General features: G+C 38.7%; 1 protein-coding gene across 24 annotated transcripts in view; it reads right to left on the bottom strand.

The window, feature by feature from the left end:
- The window catches only part of LOC133800842 (putative pentatricopeptide repeat-containing protein At3g08820), a 32,413-nt gene that overhangs the window by 896 nt on the left and 6,842 nt on the right, over nt 1-24,675 (bottom strand). For 17 of the 24 annotated variants that reach the window (XM_062238905.1, XM_062238904.1, XM_062238913.1 and 14 more), the window contains 2 exons: nt 18,654-18,697; nt 16,365-18,535 (listed from right to left, as the gene is read on the bottom strand). In XM_062238905.1, coding sequence (XP_062094889.1) covers nt 16,493-18,535; nt 18,654-18,662 — 2,052 coding nt within the window. In that variant the 5' untranslated portion in view covers nt 18,663-18,697 and the 3' untranslated portion in view covers nt 16,365-16,492. Of the gene's footprint in view, nt 1-5,924; nt 6,398-6,642; nt 6,744-7,525; nt 14,219-16,364; nt 18,536-18,653; nt 18,698-24,675 lie in introns of those variants that run through there. The other 7 variants (XM_062238924.1, XM_062238923.1, XM_062238925.1 and 4 more) reach the window with 5 other exon arrangements.

Genomic DNA, 24,675 nt, shown 5'->3' with positions numbered 1-24,675 from the left:
TTCTCGACCAACGCTCAGCGCACTATTGCCACCCTTGACTCATAAGTCAATGCTTCTCGACCAGCGCTCAGCACTATTGTCATCCTTCACTGATAAGTCAATGTTTTTCGATCAGCACTAAGCATTGTTGTTGTCCTTGACTGATAAGTCAAGCCTTTCCCAATTATATAATGCTAACAGGCATTCATCATATAACAAATAGCCATAAATAGAGCATTCAACATGCTTAATCAATCATTCAAAGGCATAATCGTAATCATGCACATTTAAAGGGGCCCACGCCCAATCAAGATTATATTCAACGTTCAGGCCAAGCCCTAATCATGTACATCACATATTGGGTGCAGTTTTCTTACCTCAAGTCCTAGTGTAAAGTAAAATAAGAACGACCCTTGAGCACAATCCTGATCCCGAGCCCCTAGCGATAACCTAGTCACAACCAATTATAGAATTCCATCAATAATGAGTAAATAAAGGCTTCCTGACCGAGTCCTAGCCTTTGGGATGTCGAATCCTACCAAACCGGGTAATAGGATTGATCCCGAGCCCTTAGGTTTGAGTTCCCGCACTCAAAACCTCCCCAAGGCCAAAAATCCCTTAAGCGCCTTAGCCCGCCAAAGATAGAGGCCCCAACTTCTCTTCTCTCTGAACACGCACCGCGGCGCGACCTCGAATCAGGAAACCACCCACTTACCTCTGGGTCCATGAGAGATGTGGCACGACCCCACGAACCCATAACTCTCAGCTTCAAATCCTCTAAAATCTTACCCCAAATTCATACCAAACCTCCCATTCAATCACACAACATCCCAGAGCCTCCCAAGCAACAAAACCCGCAGTTTTAATGGATCTAAAACTCACCAAACTGTAAAATCCAATTCAAAATTCAAGAAACTTAAGGAAATAGAAATTCATAAATTCAAAGCTTAATTACCTCTGATTAAGTCATTTTTCTGCTAAATCCTTCAGCTATCAAGCTTCTAATCTTTCCTAGAATCGTTACGACTCTATCCTTGCTTGAATCCGAGTCCTAGAACTCGAATTTCCTTCGAAAATACTAACGAATGTCAAAAAGAGAACGGGAGAGAGAGAAAAAGTGTTTGAATGTGCTTTTTGTTTCTGTCATGTTACTTTGAACTTAAGTAACATTAAGTAAAATCCAAGGCTTGGGGTCCAAAAAACGCCCCCGAGGGTAAAATAGTCAAATTCTCCTGAATTTCCTTCTGATCTCACTAACTCAAAATATATCCTCAAATATTTATTCTCATTACCCAATAACCCGGTAATGTACTAAATACCCACTATACCCCTTGACTCACCCCGAGCCAAGTATTGGTCCCGTTGTGACTTTCCCGCTAACTTTCTCTCTAGGATCGTCTCATGCTGAGTAACCCAAATATATTCAAATAATAATGTGGTCTCACACATACATCACATATATGCCAAACATATCCATAACGGGCCCAATTACAAAAATTTCCCTTCTGGCAAGAAACGGGCCCACATGCATATTTAATACACCTAAACATGCATATCAAGTCATATCATAATATAACTCACATAATCATGCAACGATACACATAAATATCACATAAGCACATAACTTCAATAATTTGCCATCATGACCCCCCTAATCAAGGTCCTAAACCTTATTAGGTAATTTGGGACGTTACAGTACGCACTTAAAAATTTTGTTTTTGGGTCCAAAGTGATACAATGACGTATCTAAGGATGTCCAAAAAGTTTGGGAGCATTTGGAGGATTTTTAGGTCCCCTTTTGGGGGATTTGGGTAGAGATGGTTGTGTTGCATTGCCTCTTTGGAGGTGTTGCATTGCCTAAATGCGAATGGGCTTGAAATCCTCAATAGATCTGCTGCTAGTAGGCGATGCATTGCCTGGCGTGTCCGTACGGATACAAAAATTAAGCTCCATATGTCGTGTTCAAAAGCTCTAATCTTATTGGTTAGACTTAATGATGGTGCCTACATTATAAAAAGGTTCTATTATAGTTTTGAAGGGCTTGATCGCTCTCTCAAATCTATATCTAACCCCTCTCTCTCTAGCTTTCAAGATCTCAAGTTTTCTCCAAGAAACTCATAAAGAAAGTGATTGACTTTGTGAGTTCAAAGGCTTGTTCAATCCCAATTCCTATTTTCTCTTAGAAAAACCTCAAGCATCCATGGAGGGATAGGAAATAGATAATTAGGACCGCGATACTTCTTGTGTATGAGCCTTAATTGTGTTTTGCAAAGGAAGAAGAAGAAATTCAAAGTGGTATTCTACAGGCTAAGGTTTGAAGCTTCAAGAAGACTCAAGGATTTGTTCTACTACTAGGGTTTGCATCATCTAACTCAATATTTTAATTGATCTTTGTCAAGGATAATATTTTGTAGATTCATAATATTGTGGTGGTGTAATCTCACTCTCCCCCAACAGGAGGTGACCCCAACTAATTTTTTTTGGGGGGGGGGGGGGGGGGGGGGGGGGGGGGGTGCTCCTATGGGAGACTGTACAGGGTGTGCACCACCCCTGGTGTATTGGTGAAGATGCCCCAACTTGATGAGATTTTCTATCTCAACGCGCAGTTACCTGCACACATTGGTATTGTGACCAAATTCATTGTGGTACTTACAGAATTTGCATGCATCTCTCTTTTCCCTTTTCCCTTTCTCTCCAGATGGGTTGAGGTCTCTGATAGTGGACTTGTTGTTCTGTGGCCAAGTATATCTTCTCTCGAGTATCTACTAGGTCAATGTGCTCAAAATATTGGGCAGTGTACTTTTCTTCGGGGGCCTTCTTTACTTTCTTTCTCCCTTTTCCTTTGCCTTCATGTCTACCCCCACTTGGGCGTTCACTAAGCGTTGTTGACTAGGAGGGAGCAGCTGCTCCAGTACTAAAAGCAGGCTGATAGGCCCTAAATCCAGTGGGAGCTGCTCCGTCCCAGTTGGCATGGTGATGTAGCCGACTTGTGGAGTAGTAGGGTTGTACTATGGAGCTCTCATCACACTCGTATGTGCGGGAGTGTATGGCAAGAAATGGGAGTTGGGCGTTGTATCTGGTGGGATAGTGGGGGCTGGAACGGAAATTGGTCCACCAAAATACCCAATTTGGGAATCTTCCCAATGTATGTATTCTTGGGTTCGACGAATGAAATCATCGAGTCTATGGCATCTGCGTCTTTGCATGTCATCCCATAGTGGAGAACCAGGTCGAATACCAACTTGTAAGACCATTAGCTGCTGACCATCATCGACCTTCTTGGTCCTCGCAGCTTCCTCCTTAAAGCGTTTGATGTACGCTTTAAGGGTCTCAAATGGCCCTCTCTTGATGTTAGCAAAGGCATTAACCTCAAAGCTAACCTTCTGGGCTACTATGAATTGTCTCCGGAACTCAGAGGATAGTTAGGACCAGGAATGAATAGATCCTGGTCTAGGCTTCTTGAACAATTTGTCTGTTGCTCCCATCAAGGTTATTGGGAAGCAATGACATATTGCATCCTCAGAGATGTGGTGCACGGACATCAACCTATTGAACTTGGAAATATGTTCGAATGGGACCATCGTCCCATTATACGGAGTAATGTCTAGCATTTTGAAGCCTCTAGGAAATGAGGCTTCAACTATGTGTTGGGCATATGGCTCTCCGTCCTCATCCTTAGAATCTGAGTCATGGCCTTGCTTCTTAGCCATCTTAAGCATTATCTTTTTTAAAATTTCCAGCTCCGCCTGGAGAGGATCATTGTTGGCACTATGTGCCAGGTATGCCCCCTGGTCAGGCATTTCTTCTTTTCTTTAAGCATTCAGATTGTCTCGGAGATCCAGATGAGGGTATCTCCCATAGAGGTCCTTAGGCCCAACCATGTTCTTGCTAGCATAGATATTGTCTCGCAAGTCAGCCTTTGCGCGCCTATGGCAACCATCCTCTGGGAATCCTACCTCTATTTCCCCATCATATTCGACGTAGTCATTGTTTACTGAGATACTGATGTGGCTCCGTTGTGGTGTGCCTAGGCGGAATGCCCTGGGCTCCTCGGACATTGTGGGCCTGGGGGTCTCTTCAGAATTTGTGGACTTCTTCGAGATCGCAGACCCTCCTAGAATGTCGAGAGACTCCAAAGCTCGTCGAGCTCTCTTCTGCTCGTGGGAAGCCTTAGATCTTTCTCCCACACAAGTTGGGCGCACCGGTGGTACTCTACTGGGTGCACAGGTGGCACTCCAGCTGGTTGTTCTTGCGCCACGTCAGTAGGTCGTGCAAGTGGTACTTTTGTTGGGGTTTTATGCCCTAATTAAAACTAAAATTCTTTGTAATCTCATTTTATTATCAATAAAAGAATAGAAATGATTTTTTGACTTGGTCAATCACTTTGCTCACATGTTTTATTTTCATGATTATTTGTTTAATATAAACTTCTATTAAATCCTGAGCATATAGCTAATCTTATTTATAGTGACGTAATCACAGTGGAATATAAATATGAGTATATGTTCAAAATAAGTTAGTCCTAAGATTAGTCAGTGCACAGGATTTACACTGACTTTCCAATCTACGATATGATCTACTTACAGTGTTATGTTCTTTCCAGAACATTAGCAAAGTAGATAAGATCGGATGTATTTGTTACATCGGACAAGACCGATATTGACAGTTGATAAGATAAGTAAACATATTGTTATTATCTATTCTAGTCATATCATATAGTTGACCATATGTCAATTCAATCTCAATTCTGAGTGGTTAGTATTTTAACTGATTGTAATATTTGAGTTCTTTGACTTGTTCGTTACCAGCTTACCCTACGGACTAGCTCATACTTACATCTTGGGAACTCGGTAGTATAATTGAGTGGGAGTGTTAATCATAGATATGAACTTCTATAACTTTTGATGAAGTGAAACGATGATTTCCTTTTAGTTTGGTTCAAGGTGTTAAATGATAGAGATCTCATTTCAGTAATTAAATTAGTTTACTGAAATATCATTTACAAGGAACTAAGTGTTTTAATGATATAATACAATGAGAGGTAAAACAGTATTTTAGTCCTATTTCATTGTAGACCATCTATAGAGGATTGAGTGACAATTATGGTTGTAACGATGGATAATTAATAGAGTATCTATATTTGTTATAGAGCATTCTATGAATTCAAGAGTGCAACTCCGAGTCTATAGTGGATTCACGAGGAATTAATAAGTTAGTAAATTTATTTGTTAGATTTATGATAACTTATTGGAGCTTGATTTCATAGGCCCATGGTCCCCATTGTACCTTGGATAAAATCATCTAGATAGTCTCAATTAATTGATTTAATTATCAATTAGAATTATCAAAGTTGACCAGGTCAATTTTGGATAGTTTCACAGAGTTATGTAATTTTGAGAAAAAAAAGAGAAATTATGGCAGATTTAATAATTAAGATAAATTGGTATTTAAATTAATAAATAAGTTTAAATCAAGGTTCAAATTATAAATAAGTAATTTGATAAAGGATTTAATAAATTAAATCAATAGAAAATAATACAAGCCTTGATTTTAAGTCCAATAGGCTTATAATCAAATGGGAAATTTCATGGGCCTAAAACCCATGATAATTTCGAACTAGGACTTCAAATTGGCTATTATTTTATTGATTTTTTAATTAAATTAAATGGTCTAATTGAGTCTATAAAAGGAGTGCTTAGAGAGAAGACAAGTTAATAAGTCACAAGTCAGATTTTCTGATAGGTTTTAGATTCTCTCTAAACACAAGTCATTTTCTAAGTCTCTTTGTTATTCTCTCTTCTTCTCTCTGTATCTATCTCATGTGTTGAGAATTTCCCACTCTAGTCTAGGTGATTCTAAGGATACTTTGGAAGATTGTGAAAATTATAGAAGATCGGTTCAGTTTCTTGATAATACTCTGCAACAGAAATGATACAAGGGTTAGATAAACTAAAGGAATGACTCATTCATTTCGCTGCGTATACTATAAGTATTTTTATCGTTGTTTCTCTTTGAATTCAGTTTTAGAAATATTTTCTAGGTTATCTCATATTAATTTGTTTAATATTAGATCTACATAAAAATAAATAAAGATCATGTATAAGATTTCCCAACAACTTCGACTTGGGGGTCTGCTAGCAACCCTTGAGCTTCCAACGTGGCTTTCATGGCAATCACCACCTCTTGCAAGGTGACGATATTTCCTTTTTGTGCCTCCATTTATCTTTGTTGGGAGGCGATTTGGTTCTTCAAAGCCACCACTCTTGGTTGTTGTTCGAACTGAGAAGTCTATGAGTAGCCACTATCCCCATCGTCTTTGTCGTATCCCTCAATGTCGGCCACCTCCGAAATGGCTGTGGGAGGTGGGCAAACCTACTCTCCTCCTACTGTGGCGGAGAGATCTTCATCAGGGAGTGTTCTACAAGTATTCACCATTGTTGAAATTATTGTCTTCTTCAAGCTCTCAATGAAAGCACCAATATGTTGAAGATCAATCAGCAATCAACAAATCCACATATCACACATAGCATATAACATTCAAGGGGATTATGCCCTAGCATCATGCATATATCAACACATTCATCATGCTCTATCTATACATTCAGGCAAACAGGGCAACTTAAACAAGCAATTAAGCATATAGTTCAATAAATACCAACCGACCTGAGTCAAGCTTGTCACTGGCAGCGAGCGTACATGTTCGGTCGATCTCCAGGAACCATAAACCTTACACGCTCTGATACCAAGTTGTAACGCCCTATTACCTGAGAGTCGTTACCATGTGAGTTATGAATGTGTTATTAGCTCACTAATCGAGGTTTTAGGTTAAAAGTGTAAGTAAATAGAAATAAAACTCGTTTAACGACATTAATTATAAAGATTTGGACATTCATTGAAATCATAAAAAGTTGTACACTTGGGATCCCAAAATACTGTTTAGAAAATGTATTACAACTCAAACTATAAATACAGTCGACCTAAGCAACAAAACAAACGATTATAGTACATTTCCCAAAATAACCCTAGTCGTGACAGCCAAGTAGGCCGAACATGTACCCATCGCTCCACACTCTCCGTACTTATGGTTGGTCGACCTTTCCTTTGCCCTAACATGTACTATAGAGCACCCGTGAGCCAAATCCCAGCAAGAAAACTCAATCCGTACAAAGCATAATCTAGTCCAATAATAATAACACATACAGTCAACAGACTAAACCCATAGCAACCTACACCGACCCAGGTGCTTTACCAGGCCCTAGGTTCACGGTCTTCACCAAGCGAGTGGATACAGCACCCTTGGAGGGTCTCGCCCTAGTGGCATGCACTCAGCGTGATCTACGCTGATCCCAGCCCCTTGTCGTACCCGGCCTTCGCCGTTCTCGGCCCTCACCATTCCCGACCCAAGCTGTTCATTCATAAATATGCATAACACAACATAACATTCACAAATATTCACACATATATTAAACATATACAATATGGCCATGCCTTGAAACACAAACAATAAGGCCATGCCCTTCTCTACGGGCACAAACAGTTTTCTTACCTGTGTCTCGAGTTGATTGACTACCGCGATCCCGAGCACGATCCCCTAATCAAAGCTTTGACGAAAACCTAGTCACAACGCATCCTTATTGGCAATCCATCAAACTCTAAACCAAAGAACAACATCGAAATATTACTCTAGCCTCCAGGACCTTGAATTCTACAAAATCGGGTATTAGAACCCTTCCCGAGCCATAACGTTTCGGTTCCCAAGCTTAAAATCTTCATTTCCCCATTTTGAGTTGCGGCCCGCCCCCTAGGGTAACGGCCCGCTATAAGTCAGAGAGTAGAGCTCTCTTTGCTGAAGGACACAAGCCGCGACACGCCTTGCCCTGTGTCGTGGCACTTGGGCAATAACAAGGGCTCCCTAGGCCCTTTCGAACACACGAGCCGCAACGCTTGTAGAACAAGGTCACGTCGCGAGCCCCAGAAACCAGCCATTTTTCCTATGTTTTCCCCAAGCCTGAATCCATAATTCATACTCCAAACACCAGCCAAACTTAGAATTAAACCTAGAATCATCATTCACACAGCCTAAACATCTCAATAACTCATAAACAATTGCATATCCTCACCAAACACTCAAAACCATACAAAAATCCAACTCCCATGCAAGCTTAAAGTTCTAATAGAATTCAACAAAATCAACAACTTAAAATCCTTACATCTGTGATATCTCCAATCCCTAAGTTGATTCCCGAACACATCAATCCTTCAATCCTTCAATTTCTTAGCCTCAAGTCCTCAAAACTCAATAAATTCCAAGCACCAACGAGAGGGAGAGAGAGAGAGAGAGAGTCGAGTGAGAGAGAGTGTTGAGAGTTCTTATTTTCTATCTTTTCTTAATTTTAGAAGTGTATTCTTTTTTTGATCAGTTAAGCCTATCCTCAGCCACCTAAGTCCCAAAAATGCCCAAAATACCCTTAAGTCTATCTTAATCCTTTTGTGTCATCGAGGGCAATCCCATCAATTGGCACTTCCCGCTAAATCCTCGAGTTTCCCTATAAATCCCCATTTAATCCCCGATACACCTAAGAAAATGTTAAATCACCACTTGTTACCCGGTAATTCACGAACACATAATATATTCCCAAAATACCCTTAGGCTCCTCCCAAGTCGGGTATTCGATCCCGTTGTGACTATTTAGCTATTTCACTCCCTAGGACCGTCTCGAATCGTACATAAAAAATATATTACCACAACCTCTTGGTATCAATCTCAACACACATATATATCCCATTTATGCCTTCAACTGGCTAAAATTACAAATATGCCCCTAATAACCAAATTGGGTCCACATGCATATTTAATTCACCTAAACATGCAATTTTAATCACATAATCATTTAATTCATATATTAACATAATTAAATAAATTATCCTCCTGGCACACTAATCAAATCCCTAAGCCTTATTAGCAAATTTGGGACGCTACAACTATCCCCTCCTTACAGAAATTTTGTCCTCGAAATTTACCTGAATAGTTCGGGATATCAATCCCGCATATCAGTCTCAAGCTCCCAAGTCACCCCTATTACTTTGTTGTTCCTCTAAAACATTTTCACTAAGGCAATGGTCTTGTTCCGCAAGACTTTGTTCTTTCAGTCTAGAATCTGAACAAGCTTGTCATCATAAAACAAATCCTAATCCAGCTCCAGGTTCTCATATCTCAGCACGTTGTGTAGAATCTTTTACATACTTCTGGAGCATGGATACATGAAATACATTGTGAACCCCTAATAGAGCTGAAGGCATTGCCAATTTGTAGGTTACCTCTCCAACCTGTTCCAGAATTTCATAGGGGCCAACAAACCTAGGGCCCAACTTGCCGCTCACTCCAAATCATTTCACCCCTCTCAAGGGAGAAACTCTGAGAAATACATGATCGCCGACTTGAAACTCTACGCTCCTGTGTCTCAACTCTGAGTAACTCTTCTGCCGACTCTAGGAGGCGAGCATTCGAGCTCTAATCTTCTCAATCACCTCATTGGTCCTCTGAACAACCTCAGGACCTAAATACCTCCTCACCCGTTTCATACCAATGGATGGGTGATTTGCACTTCCTCCCATATAACATCTCATATGTATCCACTCCGATAGTCGCTTGATAACTACTATTATATGAAAACTCAATCAAACGGAGATACTTACTCCAAGATCCCCCAAAATCATGTACACAGGCTCGCAACATATCTTCAAGTATCTAAATTGTCCTCTCAGACTATCCATCCGTCTGAGGATGATAAGCGGTACTAAACCGCAACTATGTGCCCATATCCTTCTGCAGGCTCTCCCAAAACTTGGAGGTGAAGGTGGGGTCCCTGTTGAATACTATCAACCTAGGAGCCCCCTGTAATCGCACAATTTCATTCACATACAATTTGGCATACTGCTCCACTGTATAAGTTATCCTAACAGGCAAAAAGTGGGATGATTTGGTGTACCTATCCATAATCATCCACATTGAATCATATTTTCCCACAGTCTTCGGTAATCCAACCACGAAGTCCATGGTGATACCCTCCCACTTCCACTCTAGAATCTTGCAGCAACCCTGCTGGCCTCCGATGTTCAGCCTTTACCTACTGACAAGTCAAACACTTGGCCACATAATCCACCACATCCTTCTTCATTCCCGACCACCAATACAAGGTTCTCAAATCTTGGTACATCTTCGTTGTACCCAAAAGTAAGGAATATGGAGTGGTATGAGACTCATCTAGAATCTCTCGCCAGATGCCGAAATCCATCAGAATACAAATTCGACCTTTATACCTCAGTAAACCCACCTCTGAAATAGAAAAGTCCTTAGTTGCTCTAGCTAAGGCATCCTCTATGTGCTCCCTCAACTAGGGATCCTCCCCCAGTGCCTCCTTGATCCTCTCAATGAGCGTGGACTAAAGAGTGATATTGGCTAGCTGACCAACTACCAATTTAATTCCTGCTCTGGTCATCTCCTCAGCTAACCTATCTAATATCTGCCTCGAACTGAATAGTTGTCCTGGGCCCTTCCGACTCAGTGTGTCGGCCACCACATTGGCCTTCCCAGGATGGTATAGAATGTCGCAATCGTAATCCTTTACCAATTCCAGCTAAGGCCTCTGGCACATATTCATATCCTTCTGAGTAAAGAAATATTTTAGACTCTTATGGTCGGTGTATATTTCGTACTTCTCGCCATACAAATAATGCCTCCAAACCTTTAGTACAAATACCACCATTACCACTTCCAGATCATGAGTGGGATACCTCTGCTCATACTCCAACTATCTCGATGCATAAGCTATCACCTTTATAGCTTGCATCAATACACACCCCAAACCCTGCCTGGAAGCATCGCAGTAGACTACAAACTTCTCATTGTCTGACGGCAGACTCAATACTAAAGCGGTGATCAGTTGCTGCTTCAACTCCTTGAAGTTGTTCTCACATCTGTATGTCCAGACGTACTTGGTCTTCTTACATGTCAGCTCAGTCAACAGTATGGCTATTTTGGAGAATCCCTCAACGAACTGCCGATAGTACCCCGCTAATCCCAAGAAACTCCTAACCTCTGGTACACTGCTCAGCCTAGGCCAATCCCTCATTGCCTCAATCTTGCTTGGGTCCACCAAAATCCCGTCTTTGCTGACAATATGCCCCATAAATGTTACTTGAGGTAGCCAAAACTCACACTTGCTTAACTTAGCATATAATCTCTGCTCTCTCAACCGCTGTAGTACCATGCAAAGATGATGCTCGTTCTCTGTCTCTGACTGGGAGTACACCAGTATATCATCGATGAATACGATCACAAACTTGTCCAAATAATCCCCGAAGACTCTATTCATCAAGTCCATAAAGGCTGCTGGGACATTGGTTAATCCAAAGGACATGACCATGAATTCATAATTTCCATACCTCGTGCGAAATGCAGTCTTTGGTATGTCCTCCTTTCTAATTCTTAACTAGTGGTAGCTAGACCGAAGGTCAATCTTAGAGAATACAGTCCTCCCTTGTAGCTGGTCAAACAAGTCGTCGATCTTAGGTAGTGGGTACTTGTTCTTAATGGTCAATTTATTCAACTCCTTGTAGTCAATGCACATCCTTAAGGATCCATCCTTCTTCTTGACGAGCAACACTGGAGCACCCCATGGCGAAAAGCTCGGTCTAATAAATCTTAAATCCAGTAACTCCTGCAATTGAATCTTCAGTTCCTTCAACTCTACCAGAGACATTCTATAAGGGGTCCTAGATATTGGCTCCGCCTCTGGCGCCAATTCTATCACGAACTCGATCTCTCGGTGTGGTGGCAACCCTGGCAAGTCTGCTGGGAACACATCAGGAAACTCACATACTAATCTGGTCTCATCCAGTCCAACTGAAATAACCCTAGAGGTATTAACAATGTTCGCTAGGAATCCTATGCAACCCTCATGCATTAGGTCTCTAGCCTTCAATGCTGAAATCATAGGTACTCGTGTTCCACTCACCGTCCCCACAAATACAAAGGGTACCTCCTCTTCTGGTTCAAAATTCACCATCTTGCGCTTGTAGTCAATCGTCGCCCCGTACTTTGATAACCAATCCATCCCTAGAATCATATCAAAGTCATCCATTGCTAGCTCAATCAAGTCCACAGAAAACTCTCTACTGTCTATCTCTACTGGCAATGCTCTAACCCATCTCCTAGAGACTACCAGTTCCCCAGTCGGCAACAAAGTCCTGAATCTCCTAGCATACAAATCACTAGGTCTACACAACCGATCTATCACTCTAGTAGATACAAATGAATGAGTAGCCCCTGAATCAATTAATACAGTAAATGAAGAACCGGCAGTAGAAATCTAACCTGTCACGACCGAGGGGCTAGCCTCAGCCTCAGTCTAGGTCAAGGTAAATACTCTGGCAGGAGTGAGGCTATCGCTCTGCTTCGGTTCTTCTTTCCTGGCTTATGGGCAGTCCTTCCTCAGATGACTAATGCTCCCACAAGTAAAGCAAGCCCTGATCCTGCACTCTCCCTGATGTCGTCGCCTGCACCGAGGACACACTGGGAAACTCCTCTAGTTGTCTCCCCCGCCCTGACGAACATTGAAAGCACCCCATGCTATCCTATCTGAGCTAGGAGGGACAAAAGAATCTGGGGTCTTTCTCTTCTGCTCACTTTGGCCACTACCCCGGCAAGATCCAGTAAAAGGAGGCATCGTCCTCTGAGCATCGCACCTAGCGGCGCCCTCTCTCCATATCTGATCCTCGGCCCCCTCAGCAGTAAGGGTCCTCTTCACTACCTGCGCATAGGTGGTAGCTCCCAAATCCAAAGTTATCTTGACGTCACGGACTATCAAGACGTTCAATCCACTCACAAACTGATCCCTGCGTGCCCTATCAGTAGGCACCAAGTCCAGCGTGAACTTCGCTAACTGGTCAAACTTCAAAGCATACTCGATAACCGTCATCCAGTTCTAAGTCAAATTAACGAACTCGTCCACCTTTGCAGCTCAGACTGCAACATTGTAATATTTCTTGTTAAAGATGTTTCTGAATTCTTCCCAACTCATAATTGTCACATCCCTCCTCTGGGACACAACATCCCACCAAATGCGGGCGCCTTCTCACAACATATAGCTGGCGCAGGCCACTCTCTCATTCCCTTCCACCCTCATGAAATCCAGGATGGAAGAAATCATATTCATCCACTGCTCTGCCCGCAATGGATCTGGGCCACCCTCAAAGGTGGGAGGATGCTGCTTCCTGAATCTCTCGTACAAGGGTTCCCACCTATTTTCCATAGCAGGCTGGGCTAACACTGGTGCCACAGCCTATGGAACCTACAACCCAATACCCCAAGGAGGGGCATGTTGCCTTAACTCTTGAAGCTCCTCTTATGTTCAATAAAGTCTAGCATCCATTTTGGCAAACAACTGTTGCCAATTCTGTGGGGTAGGTGAAGGGTCTTGACCCTAGTTGTCATCCTCGGCCCTATTGTCGCGGAGTCTAATTGATCGCCAAGGCATTACTACAATATGCCTGCAATCAATGACGTCGCACATCAGGCATGATAACAACATCCAAAACCACCATTCAATCTCATCAATTAACCACAATCAACAAAATCACATATCACACATAGCATATAACATTCAAGGGGGTCATGCCCTAGCATCATGCATATAGCAACACATTCATCATGCTCTATCTATACATTCAGGCAAACAAGGCAACTTAAACAAGCAATTAAGCATATAGTTCATTAAATACCAACCAACACTGAGTCGAGCTTGTCACGGACAGTGAGCGTACATGTTCGGTCGATCTCCAGGAACCATAAACCTTGGCACACTCTAATACCAAGTTGTAATGCCCTACTACCTTAGAGTTGTTACCATGTGAGTTATAAATGTTCCATTAGCTCGCTAATCGAGGTTTTAGGTTAAAAGTGTTCGTAAATTGAAATTAAACTCATTTAATGACATTATTATAAAGATTTAGACATTCATTGAAATCATAAAAAGTTGTACATTTGGGATCCCAAAATATTGTTTATAAAATGTATTACAACTCAAAATATAAATACGGTCGACCTAAGCGACAAAACAAACCATTATAGTACATTTCCCAAAATAACCCTGGCCGTAATAGCCAGGTAGGCCGAACATGTACCCATCGCTCCACACTTTTCGTACTCATGGTTGGTCGACATTTCCTTTGCCCTTACCTGCACCATAGAGCACCCGTGAGCCAAAGCCCAGCAAGAAAACTCAATACGTACAAAGCATAATCCAATCCAATAATAATAACACAAATAGTCAACAGACTAAACACATAGCGGCCTACGCCAACCCAGGTGCTTTACCAGGCCCTGGGTTCGCGGTCTTCACCGAGCGGGTGGATACAACACCCTTGGAGGGTCTCGCCCTAGCGGCCTGCACTCAGCGTGCTCAACGCCGATCCCAGCCCCTTTCCGTACCCAGCCTTCGCCGTTCTCAACCCGAGCCGTTCATTCATAAATATGCATAACACAACATAACATTCACAGATATTCACACATATATTAAACATAAACAATAAGGCCATGCCCTAAAACACAAACAATAAGGCCATGGCCTTCTCTACGGGCACAAACAATTTTCCTACCTGTGTCCTGAGCTGATTGACTATCGCGATCCCGAGCACGATCCCCTAATACGAGCTTTGACAAAAACCTAGTCACAACGCATCCATAATAACAATCCATCAAGCTCTAAACCAAATAACAACTTCAGAATATTCCTCTAGCCTCCGAGACCTTAAATTCTAATAAACCGGGTAGTAGAACCCTCCCAAGCCTTAACATTTCAGTTCCCGAGCTTAAAATCTTCATTTCCCCATTTTGAGTCGCAGCCTACCCCCTAGGGTCGCGGCCCATTACAAGTCAAAGAGCAGAGCTCTCTCTTCTGAAGGACACGAACTGTGGCGCGCCTTGCCCTGCGCCGTGGTGCCTGGGCAATCTCAAGGGCTCCCCAGGCCCTTTCGCACACATGAGTCGCAGCGCTTGTAGAACAGGGTCGCGGCGCGAGCCCCATAAACCAGCCATTTTTCCTTTGTTTTCCTCAAGCCTAAATCCATAATTCATACTCCAAACACCAACCAAACTTAGAATTAAGCCTAGAATCCTCATTCACACAGCCTAAACATCTGAACAATTCAAAAACAATTGCATATTCTCACCAAACACTCAAAACCAAACCAAAATTTAACTCCCATGCAAGGTTAAAGTTCTAACAAAATTCAACAGAATCAACAACTTAAAATCCTTACCTCTGTGATATTTCCAATCCCTGAGCTGATTCCCAAACACAGTAAACCTTCAATCCTTCAATTTCTTAGCCTCGAGTCCTCAAAACTCAACAAATTCCAAGCACCAAAGAGAGGGAGAGAGAGAGTCGAGTGAGAGAGAGTGTTGAGAGTTCCTACTTTCTGTCTTTTCTTAATTCTAGAAGTGTATTCTTTTTTTGATCAATTACGCCTATCCTCAGCCACCTAAGTCCCCAAAATGCCCAAAATACCATTAAGTTTATCTTAATCCTTTAGTGCCACCGAGGGTAATCCCGTCAATTTTCACATCCCATTAAATCCTCGAGTGTCCCTATAAATCCCCATTTAATCCCCGATACACCTAAACAAACGTTAAATCACCACCCATTACCCGGTAATTCCCGAACACATACTATATTCCCAAAATACCCCTAGACTCCTCCCGAGCCGGGTATTCAACCCCGTTGTGACTATTTAGCTATTTTGCTCCCTAGGACCGTCTCGGATCGCACATAACAAATATATTACCAAACCTCGTGGTATCAATCTCAATACACATATAAATCGCATTTATGTCCTCAACAGGCTAAAATTACAAATATGTCCATAATAACAAAATTGGGCCCACATGCATATTTAATTCACATAACACATGCATTTCTAATCACATAATGATTTAATTCATATATTAACATATTTAAATCAATTATTGTCCTCCCAACACACTAATCAATGCCCTAAGCCTTATTAGTAAATTTGGAACGCTACAATATGTGTAGTAAATGTTGAATAGATATTTAATTCGTGTTATTTGGAAGATGGTATATTTGCAATAAAAAACCATATTTTTGTAATTAAAAAGAAAGTATTTTTGGAAGAAAGAAAAATACTTTCAAGAAAAGTAAAAAAAATTATAAAATCATACTTCAAAAAATATCATTATATATACATTAAAACTAGTAAGTGGAGTCCATCTTCTAGTGTTGATAGATAATCACACACTTTTAGTTTAAATTAATAATATTATTTTGGTGATTTGATTATTCACCCTATCTTATATTTGGTAATGGATTAACAAATAATCTTTATTCCAAGTCCCATGTACCAAACGGTTTAACTTACAAGTTCTAACAATTCTCATGTTTATGTTAAGAGTGAAAAATGACTAGCCAAGAAAGAAGCATATAACTTTTTTTCACCAATAATCTTTACATGAACATAAACCATCAATAAAACGATGAAATATGTTATTGTCCCGAACAATGATCTTTCTCCCTGTAATCTTCGAAACCAGCTTGATGAACTCATGACAATCACCACATACACGAAGGTTCTTCACAACTCGAATCAAATCTTTCGAAGTGGTACTAATTAGAACAAACGCAATAGCCAATTTCTCACTATGACTACGAAGAAAATGTTCCTTCTCCTCCTCTTCTATGTCAAACAACGTAAACTCTGTCGTTGGAACATAACCAGCTGATTTTAGTTCTTGTTCTAGTTCATCAAGTTTCGCATACATCTTTTCAGACAACGGATGAGACTTGTCTCCTACAAGGAATTCATGAATAACGCCATCCAATTCGACCCAGCTGCAGCCTCGAATTTTTTGAATCCCTTGCTCATTCATTATTGATCTGATATTAGCTGCCTCGTTCCACTTTCGGTTAGCTGAGTAAATATTTGATAAGAGAATGTAATTTCCCGAGCTCCATGGCTCTAATTCAATGAGCTGCTCTAGTACATTTTCTGCCAATTCGGTATCACGATGTAGCCTACAACCCCCTAACAAGGCTCCCCAAACTATGGCATTAGCTTTCATTGGCATACTTTTTATCAACTTATAAGCTTCGCCTAAGAGTCCTGCTCGAGAAAGAAGATCCACCATACATCCATAATGTTCAATTGAAGGAGTTAAGGAGAATAAACTACTAATGCTGTGGAAAAACCTATGGCCATCATCGACAAGACCAGCATGAGCACACCCAGAAAGCAGGCCAATGAAAGTAGTTTCATCAGGTTGAAGTGCTGATTTCTCCATTTGACCGAACAGTCCAAATGCAGCTTCAACATACCCATTCATAGCTAGCCCATATATTGCTGCATTCCAAACCACAAGGTCTTTATGCTTCATCCCTTTGAAGAGTTCCCAGGCTTTAACCATGTTTCCACATTTGGCATGCATGTCAATTAGAGCCGTTCCAAGAACTGGGATAGATAAAACCTCATTCCTATCAATCAAGTTGCTTGCCCACTCCCCTAATTCTAGGGCCCCTAACCTAGCACAAGCCGAAAACATACCAACTAACGCAAAACAATCTGGTTTTATGTTTTCTTTTAGCATTTGTAAGAAGAGGTTTACTCCTTCCCTAGGCAGTCCATTCACTACATATCCCTGAATCATGGTACTCCAAGAAACAACATCCTTCTCTAGCATCCCATCAAATATTCTACATGCTTTATCCATATTTCCACACTTAGCATACACGTCTACCAAAGACGTAGCCACAAAAAGATTCCTCCCCAAACCATTCTCCATCATGTATTGATCTATCCACTCTGCACTGCTTAAATCTCCCAAACGAGTACAAGCTGACAAAACTCGAACAAGGTTAAACCCATTAGGCCTCACACCCATCTCGATTGATCTCCGAAACATAGAAATTGCCTCATTAAATCTACCAGCGCTAATATATCCATTAATCATAATAGTCCAAGAAACAACATTTTTGTCAGGCGTTTCATCAAACATCATATGGGCATTCTCCAAGTAACCCGATTTTGCATAAAAACCAAGCAAACTAGTACTGACAAAGGCATCCTTCTCAAACCCAGATTTTACAACAAGGGTATGAATTCTCAATCCCAGTTGAATATCACAGAGGCGAGCACAGGCCTTTAAAACTAAAGGGTAGGTAAAACTATCTGCTAAAATTCCCTCTCGCTGCATGGAACGGTAGAATGCAACGACGTCGTCGAAGCAATCAGCGGAAACCAAGCCTTGGATCATGGTATTCCAAAGATAAATATTGGGTTCTTTGGTTTTGTGGAAGATGAGACGTGGGTAACGAGTGTTTTTACCAAAACCGAAGGCACGGTGTAATAACTGGTTGAGGAGATAGTTGTCTTGGTCAAGGCCGAGACGGAAGAGGCGGGCATGGACATGTTTGAGCTGATTGAAAGAGTTGAAACCTTGAAGGAGATGAGTCTTGATCTGTATAACATTGGATGATAAAACCTAAACGAGCAACAAACTATTATAAAATGATTTCACATAAACAAGCTCGCCAAACAATAATTTGCATTTAAGTTTCAAAGTATATCAAATCCAATAAAAAGGTTTAGAAACAACTAACCTCCACCATGACTGCTTTAAGCTAAAGTAAATGTCATCTTAACCCTGAAAATAACCAAGATCTATTATTAGAAGATGGTGAAGGTGAGATAGTCTCTTTTGGAGCATCACACTTCTGCACTCAACCAAGTTTGAAAAACACCATCACCTTATATTGAATTGTGTATACCAAATATATCCCAAAAATAGAAAATGAATTAATATTCCTTTTCTAGCATTCAATTTGGTAATTGGGCCTTGACTTTGGATCAAATAAGTGCATGTAAACCCAATAGGTTGGTCACATAATTTAGTAGTGTGTGTCCAAGGAGACCACCTATTTATTTAGAAAAATAGCACCGTCTCATTATGGTCTCCAATAATATCATTATCATGCTTAAACATATATGGTTGTTTAACAATGAATTGAAGTATTTATACTAGTCCACATAATTCATTTCCATCTATTCTCCCACTTGAACAGTATAAACAAAACAAAACAAACATCACATTGTATAATGATCTCTATTAGTTAGCACAAAGTCGAAACAATAACTTAAAATATCATATCAACAAGATATAAATATTTTAACAATCAAGGCTTACAAGATTCACAAAATAGAAAAACAAGACATCTCTCATTGATTTGTCACTTAACCAAGCAAAATGCAACCAACACATTATGGTAAATATAGTGACCAAAATACATACAAGCAATCCTTACAAAACCACCAACATGTTTATCACAAAACAATAAAACATAAAATTAGCTCCCACTAACACAAAAGGGTCTAAGGTCTCAACAATCTCATATGATATATGAGTTCTTGAAACAAACAAATAGGCAAACCCTTAGTTAGTGAATCCGCTAACATGTTGGCTGAAGGCATGTGTTCTCTGGTAATGAGGGATTCCACAACTTGTTCTTTAACAAAATAAAATTTGATATTCATATGCTGAAGCGAGTAGTGCTCCCAATGTTAATAGAAAAAGACACAACTGCAACATTGTTACAATACATCTTCAGCAGCCTAGAAATGGAGTGTAGAACTCCCAAAGCTTAAATGAATTTTCGCAGTCGCGCTGCATGACAAGTACCATCATAACATGTCACGACCTCTACATGCATTGACGAAGTAGCTATAAGTGGACACTTTTCCACGAAATAGCTCCTCCCGCCATCATAAAAATTTAACCATAAATGGAATTTTTATTACCCACACAACATGTATGATCGGCCTCACAAAATCCAACCACGTCAAGAAGGTTAGATCGCCGATATGTCAACAAAAAATCATTGGTACCCTGAAGATACCTCATGACTTTCTTAACCGCTTTCCAATGGTTTAGTCCAGAATCACTCAAGTATCTACCCAACACATCAACTACAAAGGCTATATCAGGGTGTGTACAAACTTGAGCTTTCATAGGAATTTATATGTCACGACATTTATATGAGTTCTTCCTTCATTGTTATGAGGATATTGATTTCTAGAAAACTTATCACCCTTCACATCATGAGCTTTCATAGGAGAACACAACTGCATATTGAACATTTTTGGTACTCGATCAATATATGTTATTTGGGATGGTCTAAGAACATCATTAGCCCTGACACAAAAAATTGAATAGGCTTATTTGTATGTTCAATCCCCAACCTTTATGTTGCTTGAAAAATTGATCCCTCGTCTTTTTTTAGAGCAAATTAGTCCCCAACCTTTTAGTTTCAATGCAAAGAAATCCTTCAAACCAACTTCTATTACCTTTCACGTAACTATTTTTATTTTTAAATAATAAAACATGTTTTTTTTTACAAAAAAATAATAAATATTAAAAAGTTTCTTTTAAAAAAACTTTAATTAAAAAAGTAATAACCAAAAATCTCTCTCTCACCTTTCATCGGTCTCCTTCCTCTGTCTCCTCCTCCCTCCCTCTCTCTCCCTTAGCTAGGACTCATCCCATGGCTGGCTGCATTAATGTTCTCAGGCAGTATGACGAAATTAATGATCAATATTGTGATAATATAACTTGGCTTGCCTTATTGTTTTATATGATATGTATCCTTTTACTCTCTTTTTTCATCTTATAGATTTGTTTCTTCCTGATTTTCAATGTTCTTTTCTTAAGAAAACAATCTCTTGAGTTAGCCTTCTTAATGTATGGCGTTGGTATTTCTTAGGACTTTATTAGCTAGTATAAATATATATATATATAACTTCTATATAATAAGTGTGTAGATAATAGAAATTCTTAGTTTTAACGGTTTTTTATTTTTTTAATGTTAATTTTAACAGAATATTCTTATATTTAACAGAATATTCTTATATTTAACGGTAGTTTGTAAACACTTAAACTTAAGTAAAATAAAATAAATAATTACAAAATTAAAATAAGATATTTTTGAGATATTTTACAATGATAATTATTTTTAAATAATAAATAATTAAACAAATTAAAATATGATATTTTACAATAATAATTATTTAAAAATAATAAAAGCATACATTTTATAACTTAAATAAAATTTAATTAAACTTAAACTCACTTATTAGAATAATATCATATTAAACATATAATATAATCTATTGTGAATTAGCAACAAAATTTTTTTTTTCAAATCTAACAAGAAACTTAAATTTAAAATCCACGTATAATATTTAATATTACATTAAATATATAATATATAATCTCTTGTTGTCACTCCCAAATTCAAAACCTAGAACAAACATAAAATTAAACAGAAATAAATAAATTATTTAATTAAAATATAATATTTATTTCAAAATTTATATGACATTAATATAAATTTGATAAAAATAAATTATATAAATAAAACTAAGCAAACGTGTGTATTGCACGTTGCTTGTATCTAGTATATATATATATATGGGTGCAATTTTAATGGTTACTACCCATGGATGATTACTTTAATATTAAGTATTGGATTAAGATCAAAGGTTCATATTTATAGTTGCTAATTAATATTTCTAAAAATAAATTTTGACTTTTTTAAATTTTTGGAAGGGGTGAAAAAAGTGTATTTATTATGAAAATATAATATTGTAAACTTTTCATTTTTCAAATTTATGTCAATTTCTAAATATAGATAGTGTCTCTCATTAGTTGGAAACAACATTAATTATGACAAAAAAAATTAAATTCGAAATTAATGTAAAAAATAAATATTTACCTGTTGGGGACTTACTATACCAAGTCACTATGTTGTCACATTATCATAATTGTTAGCATTCATCTATAGGTAGTAACTATTGAGAAGTCTTACATGTGTATATATATATATATATATGTGTGTGGGTTTATATCTTTTTGGACCATGTGTTTTGTCCCATTACTTGTTTGAACCCTGTATTTTGACAAATTACTTTTTGGACTCTATGTTTTGTAAAATGGTTCAAATAGAACTTTAAACTCGATTTTAGTCAAAATTTTCTCAACTAAAATCACAAATAATTCATCAAACTAACAATTCAAGACAAAAATAAAATCATTCTACTTAAAAATTGTATTGTTATATTCAATTTTTTTTCATCAAAATTGAGTTTATGACTATTTGAACCATTTTACAAAACATAGGGCCAAAAATAAATTTTTTTAAACAGAGGGTCCAAATAGATAATCGCAAAAAATATAAGGTCCAAAAAAGTATAAACTATATATATATATATAATTAACTTGGATTGGGAATCTTTTAACATTAGGAGGGAGAGCGAGGGAGGAGATCGGTGAGTCGAGGAGGACAGAGAGAGAAGGGGAGGTAACCGATATTGAGAAGATGAGAAAGAGATTTTTGTAAAATATTTATTTGATTTGAAGTTTATTTGAAAGAAACCTTTTAATATTTATTATTTTTTTTGTTAGAAAAAAATGATTTATTATTTAAAAATAAAAATAGTAACATGAAAAGTTGAGAAACTAACAGAAGTTTGTTTGAAGGATTTCTTTGCACTGAAACCAGAACATACGAGGCTACTCTAAGATATTTCCTATCAAATTGGCTAAACAACAAATTATTTGGGTTGCACAAAATATTGGTGTCATTAGAAGCGAGTATAATGTCATCAACATTTAATACTAGAAATATATAACTGCTCCAACTCATCCTCGTATATATGTATTGATCAACAACATTCTCCTTGAAACCACTAGCAATGACAACTCTGTGGAACTTCAAATACCACTATCTTGAAGCTTGTTTCAACCCATAAATAGACTTTTGAAGCTTACACACCATATTTTCTTTCCCAGACACCTTAAAACCATTTAGTTGAGTCATATAAACATCCTCATTCAATTCTCCATTCAAGAAAGCAGTTTCACATCCATGTGATAGAATTCTAAATCAAAATGAGCCACAATTGTCATAATAATCCTAAAAGAATCTTTAGAGGAAACAAGTGAAAAGGTTTCTTTATAATCAACACATTCTATTTGGCTGTAACTTTTTGTCACAAGTCTAGCTTTATACCTTTCCACTTGACCATCTGAATCATGCTTAGTCTTAAACACTAATTTGCAACCAATGAGTTTACATCCTTTAGGCAATTCCACTAAGTCCCATACTTCATTCCTGGACATAGAATTCATTTCATCATTCATTGTTTTCATACATATATCATTTTGAGGACCAGTAGCTGCTTCTTGATAAGTGACGGGATCAGACACATCTCCAATGTCATACTCGCATTCCTGAAGATAAACCACATAATCATTCGGCATTGTAGGTCTACGCATTCTCTGAGATCTTCTTAAAACAACTTCAGGACCAACAGGTGGAACATCTTCTACGTCCTCACCATGTGGCTCATTATGAGCTTCTACTTGAGGTTGGTCAATTGTAGGTGCAGTGGAAGCAACAGAATTGGGGATTATGACATGCTCTTCCCTTACTTTATCTCTCTTGGTCTTCCCCATAAATATCTTGGAATTGATTCTCATCTTCAAAGTCGTAAGCTTTATCTTATTCAATCACTCTAGTAGTGCGAGTAGGGCAATAGAATCTAAAACCTCTTGATCCAAGGCAAAAACCAGCAAAGAAACCATTAATGGTTTTTGGATCAAGTTTCTTAGACTACTGATTATAAGGTCTTACTTCTACCTTGCATTCCCACACATGAAAATGGCAGAAACTGGGTTTCTTATTAGATCGTAACTCATACGAAGTCTTTGGAATCGACTTGCATGGTACCTGGTTCAAAATATAAGTTGTAGTCCTTAAGGCATCACCCCACGAAAAATCTGGCAAAGAAGAGTGAATAAGCATACATCGCATTATGTCAAAAAGCGTGTGATTTCTTCTTTCAGCAATACCATTTTGCTCAGGGGTCCCAGGCATTGTGTATGTTGCAACAATACCACAATCTTGCAAATACTTAGCAAAAGGCTCAAGGTTTCGATCAGTCTCATCATATCTCCCATAATACTCACCACCTCTATCAGAATGAACTGACTTGATCTTCTTACCTCTTTTGCGGTTCCACCATATTCTTGAAAACTTCAAAAGCTTCTAAGAAATCATATTTTTCACAAATCAACTCAACATGACCATATCGTGAAAAATCATCAATAAAAGTGATGAAATACTTGTAACCACCCATAGCAGAAGAAGTAAAAGGACCACAAATATCTTAATGAATCATTTCAAGTAAATCTACACATTTCTCAATTTTACTCTTTCTAGCATTGACATTTGTCTTCTTGCAAAACACCATCATTTACCAATCTTTCTATTCTCTGCTTAGAAATGTGACATAAACATCTATGTCATATCATATAAGAATTTTCATTGCATCTCACACATTTAGAACCACAACAACATTAAGAGACGAGGAAGAAGGGGAAGAAACATCATCCAAATCAAGCTTATATAAATTTCCTTGTAAACATCTATTTCCTATTAAAAGGGAGATATGGTACAAACAAACATTCCCAGTTTCAAAAGAAAGACCACTTATCCAAAATAGAAACAGAAATCAAGTCTCTCATAATCGAGGGTATATAAGCAACACCATCTATCTCCAACATAT

This window comes from Humulus lupulus, chromosome 9, assembly GCF_963169125.1.
Source record: "Humulus lupulus chromosome 9, drHumLupu1.1, whole genome shotgun sequence".
Taxonomy (NCBI): Eukaryota; Viridiplantae; Streptophyta; class Magnoliopsida; order Rosales; family Cannabaceae; genus Humulus; species Humulus lupulus.
This window is presented reverse-complemented; position numbering and strand designations above follow the sequence as displayed.